Source organism: Epinephelus moara, chromosome 13 (genome assembly GCF_006386435.1).
Source record: "Epinephelus moara isolate mb chromosome 13, YSFRI_EMoa_1.0, whole genome shotgun sequence".
In the NCBI taxonomy this organism is placed as follows: domain Eukaryota; kingdom Metazoa; phylum Chordata; class Actinopteri; order Perciformes; family Serranidae; genus Epinephelus; species Epinephelus moara.
The window spans coordinates 33,367,577-33,373,576 of record NC_065518.1 but is presented as its reverse complement, the minus strand read 5'-3'; the positions used below and the strand labels follow the sequence as shown (position 1 = coordinate 33,373,576).

Below are 6,000 nucleotides of genomic sequence, written 5' to 3'. Positions count from 1 at the left end.
ACGCGGCTCTTCTATTTTTGTCACGCTACGCTCCCCTACGCGACCCTCCAGCAGATAAAAACTACATGAAATAGTGTGCTAAACGTGCACAATGTGTTTTTAAATGAATAAACCATTATCAGAGGTGATATGTGATGATTTTTTTTTTTCATGCATTTACCCATGTTTATCCGTGACATTGTGTAAATGTCCGTGGCGATTATTCGAAAAATCGTCGAATAGTTACCATGATTTTCGAATAGTGTTTTTGCTTGTGCTGCCCATCCCTAAAGGATGTCCATATCAAAATTGGCCCAAGTTTCAAGTAATGACGTAAACATATGCAGAGGTAATCCCTGTGAACAAAAACCTTAGGTTTCAGACCGTTCTCTGGTTCCAATGTTCTCTCTAGTCTGGCTACAGTATGATGTCACCGTGTTCCAGATTTCATTATATACTCATCTGCTTCAGGCACACTACTGCAAGTGTTAGCATTACGCAGCCTACTATACTACATGTAGCTTTATGCTAACGTCAGGGAAATATGTAAACTCGGTTGCAGAATTCATTGCTGATGTCAGATCATAGTCCTGATTAAGCATATCCAGTTGTGTTTAGATGTTGTGGTGATTTTTTTTCACAATAAAAAGTGCCACCACACTCCGTTACAGTCATTCTTCAGCTGTAAGTACACTGCTACATGAAGCTACATGCTAACATCAGGCAAACGTAATGCTTTGGTTGCTAATGTTGTAAATTTCTCCCTAATTTCAAGAGAAATTTTCACAGAAAAAAAGCTGGTATTCTCCATAATAGTCATTCCCCGGCCACAAGACCACCGCTAATTGTAGCTACATGCTAATGTCAGGGAAATGTAATTTTTTGGTTGTGATATGATGGTATGATTTTACTGAGGGAGAGAGGGAATGACATGCAGCAAAGGGCCACAGGCTGGAATCGAACCCGCGGCCATTGCAGCAAGGACATTGCTGCCATGGGACATTGCCATAGGACACCCACTCTTCCCACTGAGCTACTGGACACCTCAGATTGGGCATTTTTTTGAACATTAGAGCATGTTTTACTAAAAACCAATTATAACACAGGCATGAACCTAAAAATAAGCATTATAGTTCCTCTTGATTTTTTTCCCCATTTAAAATGGTATTTACAGATCACCTGGGATTTATCACTTGCAGAACTATAAGCAGTAACTCTAAGGTAATATTTTCCCCTCAAAATATTGATATGCACAGCATTCTAATGTAAATCCTACAAAGAGATTTCTTGGAATCAGAGTTTCTTAAGTAGACTGGGGAGAAGATGTGGGTTAGTCTAGTTTCCTGTAACTCTTTAACTAGGAACCCCAATTATTCTAAACAACTCCTCATATTCAGGGAATCACTACTATATATACTTGAAGTAAAATGGGGACAAGAAAAACTAGTACTAGCAAATGTGTCGTGGAAAGTACTGAACATTACTGTTGTGGCTCCGCCCACTCACCCCCTCACACTGTTGTAACTGGAGCCGGGGAAAGTGATGCTCACCTCACACAGAAAAGAAGCAGAAAAAACAAACACAGAGAGCCATGGCAAGCGCAAGCAGAGGAGTTGAGAGACAGAAGTTTGAAGAAGCACCAGCTTCATACAAATTTCCGGTGTGGGATCATTTCGGTTTCGCTGTTGAATAAAACGACGAGGGAGTGAAAACAGATAACAGAAATGTCACTGTCTGCAGACGTTGCTTGAAACATGTCTAGTGTTTCCCCTACCATTATATTAGGGGGGCGCCCTGCCTCATACCTTGTCCTTTTATTAAACAAACTAAATAGCCTCATGTTATTTATCTTATTTACACAACGGCATGTCATTTCTATCTCTACATGGTCGCACGTTTACAATCCTCCTCTGCTCTCTGTGTCGCACACGGCGGAGTTCGGCCCAGATGCGCACGCACCGTTGAAGAACAGCTTCTGTTTGTACACACTGACTGCTGCAACTAGCAACACACACACACACGCAGACACACACACACACACACACACACACACACACACACACACACAGGTGAGCACACAAGAGCGTGACCCGGGCCGCATTTTCCTGACCGACAATTACAACCGAGCCCGGCCAGGACCCGCAGCACGGCACTTAACACACAGTCTATGGAACGGAGCCTGTGTTGCGTTCAGGCCTTGTCACATAAATAACAAATTCCAGTACTTGAATAGGCTGTAGCGCAACACAGCAGCATGCCAAGTGCAAAGTCAAGCAAAATAAAGAGATAATTTTGGGGGGAAAAACTGCTCTCTTTACACACAAAACATGTATCGAAACCGAACTGAAACCGTGGCCCAAAAACCAAGGTACGGACCGTACCATGGGCTACCTGGACCATTGCACCCCTAACAATAACCAAAGTTGACTGGAGCCACTCAACATTGTTTTGAATTTACACCTTTAAAGATAATGTAGAGGGGCTCTAGACCAGGTTTTCTAAACAGAAAGAAAACACCTCCAAAGTTTGTACTGGAGGTTTCATATGGCATGCCACAAAATATGGCACAACAAATTGAATCAGATTATTTTTAAGCTGAAGCTGTGTTCGCAGCGATGGTCACATTTGGTCACAGTGTCTTCCTTGCGTAACGAGACCAGTGGATTTCTGTTTAAAGCTAATGATGCATTCTATGCAGTTATAATATATGTGTGCTTATACAGTTGTGTTTTTTTAGATAAATGTGCTTACATCTACATATTTTCACAGTCATGTGAATGATATTACCTATCAATTCCAATAAATAATTGTATCCATTTTTAGGGATATTACGGATACTGACACCAGTGCAGTTTGCAGTTGCAGAAGCAGTGCAGATCATCCTCGTAATTTCATACTGCAGAAACAGAGCTTTTTTTGGCTTCATGTACCACTGAACATCTTTCATAGCAGTGAACAGGGTGCCATCGCATATGCTGTTTACAGGTCTCTTTGTACATCCATGACAAGGAACTACTCCGCATGTAAATATGAGCTGCTCATTCTGAGATAATGAAAACACGATTCTTAGTTTCAGGTGATTATACACTAATGAAAATATAGTTATGAATATTATATTTGACTTCTGCAAATATCTTCCCCCTAACTCCTACACACTGGACCTTTGAGAAAAATAGTTCAGAATATATAGATGTATTGACACCAGTAAAATTCTACATAAATTTACAACATTATGGGGCGTCGGTGGCTTAGTGGTAGAGCAGGCCCCCTCTCTCTCTCCCCCTTTCATACGTACCTGTCCTGTGCATTAAAGGCAAAAATGCCCCAAAAAATATCTTTAAAAAATTTTTTTTTAAAAATGTACAACATTATGTATTTTACTAATGAATATGGTGAATGCAACAACTCTGTGTTTTTGTTTTGTTTTTATATGTAGGGTAGTAAAAAAAAATCAGAATAGCTGGTAACGTGTGTGTGTGTGTGTGTGTGTGTGTGTGTGTGCGTGCGTGCGTGCGTGCGTCTTTCTGCAGTGAGCAGTTTTCCATACATGCAGAGTGAGTGATACTCATGTACTTACATATTCCTTAACATTTTTGGTCTTGACAGCTTTGTAAGAGTAGTATGCAGGATACAGAGTCCCAAAGAACAGCCTGCAGGGACAGAGAACACAGAACATGAAGCTTGTCATCTTCTTCTTCTTGCAATCACACGTTCATTAACCCCAATTACTCATTACTAATATGTCTTTCAAACTTGCAAACCTGGAAACACAAACAAAAAAATGTTTGGAAACACTAATGCAAACAGCCATACACAGGCCAAATGAATACAGGCCTATATGTGACTATCTTTGTGTTTCCACTTAAAGTTGAATTTGTGTCAGTGGGTATTCACATGGCAAGAGAAACACTGATTTATACAACTGCTCCATTTACATTAAAGTACAGTTGATAGCCAAGCGTTTGTTTTCAACTTTACTGTCTGGCGTTTACAGTCACAACAGTCCCCACACACTTGCGATGGGGATTTTACACTCAAACCTACATGGCAGAACAGCATAATCCAGAGTGTGCTGAGGCTTACATACAAAATAGTGTTTTTCCAGTTAAAAGCCCTCATGTGTTCCTGCAGAACAATCTGGGGACTTATTTATATCCTGCTATGATCGGGTGTTGGGTTCTGACCCAGAGTCTGAAAACCACTGGAACACAAGACAATGACTCAATGTTTCCCCTGCAATCTTGTGCAGCAGCAGTGGTTAGGGGTAATGTGGGGTTTGGTTCCATGTCTGTTCCAGTGCAGGTTTCAACACTACCTAAAAGCCCTGCACTCTTCTTTTGTTCTTTCTCACTTAGATACACAGTATCTGCTGTGTACAAATAACAAATCCATTGTTTGAATTTGAGTGTCTTAATGATGTGGTGTTTTGGCACTGCACTGCTTAAGGTCTTGTAGTTTGTGTAGGTGGTGCTGTTGTTTGTCCATGCATTAGGTAACTTAGAAAGAGTTGTGCAGTAAGACTCAAACAGCTTATCTCAAAACAATCCATTTCATGATTAAATCTAGATGAGATTTTCTATACTTTCATTTACAGCAGTGACAAATAATCCAGATCAGGAATCTTGCACTGGATGCAAATCAGATACACTCTAATCCAGATGGTGGCACCAATACCCATAAAAATGTATCAAAATCCTAAAAGGAAGCAGCAGCAAAACAGGAGAGTTCTTCTCCCTGGGTAATGTCCAGGCCCCCAGGAGGTGCAGCAGTTTGAAACCAATTTGACAAAGTGGCCAAACCATGTAACTACAACTTCCAGGTCAGTCAAGCGATGTCACTGGGCCCAAAGAGACATTTCCCATAGACTTACATAACGAGAGAGCGTAATTTTTGGTACATTTTATTCAATCGTCACAACCCCCACAAAATGACTAGTTTCACTATCAGGATTTGATCCATTCGGTTCGATAACATTTTTGTGAGTCTACAAGAGCCACACGATTAAATCATTTTATTCCTCATTCAAATTAGCGGAGGGCTAAACCCGAAGTGGCTGGCTCAGTCAGTGGGAGTTAGCTGCTCAGCTGGCAAAAGCCTTTTTTACACTGACAGATTTTCAGCAAATGTTGGGCCATTTTGCCAGCAAGCTGCAAGTGTTTAGACACACGGAGCCAGATTGGCGAGTTGATCCGAGGTGACCAATTTTCCGCCTTGTAGGGTAGTCATATTGGCGGAACCCTTTCAGTTTAAACAGACCGAGGCAGCCTTCCGCCACGGGAGGGGCTGTTGAAGACTTGTGGGAGGAGCTGTTGATGACGCTGCACGTGCGAGCCACTGGCGGTGGATAAACAGGAAACAGCTGATAGCAGGAATTAGCGAGCAGCTAGTAGCAAGAGGGAAACGCAAACCTGACAGACACTGTAAAGATGAGGAACTGGGGAGAAAAGAATTGTGTGCCCTCCTTGCCCTTGCAAACAAAGAGGCCATTAACCGTCACATGACAGGGACGGTGAAGAATGGGCCATCTTACGAGAGAATCGCCGAAGGACTGACTAACCACGGCTTCCCTCCCACATCACTGTTTACGTCACACGTTGAGCTACACGTTTTGTTACTTGCTCACGCCCCCCATTGCCCCGAAATAGGCGCATTCTGTATAAACATATGTAGGTAAGCAGCATTTTGCCGCACTCCCCGATACTGCCAATGCTGAAAAGACTGATTGGGCTTTCATGCAAATTTGCACAATTCCTATCTAAAAAGGGCTACTGTTTGCAGAGGTATTTCTGTTGTTATAACTGTCTTGATTTCAAAGGTGAGATAAACACCATTATGAATAAAGGATCAACCACCGAGAGTAAAACTATAGATCTTTGTGGCTACTGTACAGCATCTGTTAGAATTAACAGAGCTCTTTCTATCCCGACACAAACACACACACACACACACACACACACACACACACACACATTGTGAAAGCACTAACAAAAGAAAGAATATCCACACCCTCATTCACAGACA

General features: G+C 41.8%; 1 protein-coding gene across 1 annotated transcript in view; it reads right to left on the bottom strand.

The window, feature by feature from the left end:
• reep3b (receptor accessory protein 3b) overlaps positions 1-6,000 on the bottom strand; it is a 58,619-nt gene that overhangs the window by 35,127 nt on the left and 17,492 nt on the right. The window contains exon 2 of the mRNA XM_050059879.1: positions 3,557-3,629. Coding sequence (XP_049915836.1) covers positions 3,557-3,629 — 73 coding nt within the window. The remainder of the gene's footprint in view (positions 1-3,556; positions 3,630-6,000) is intronic.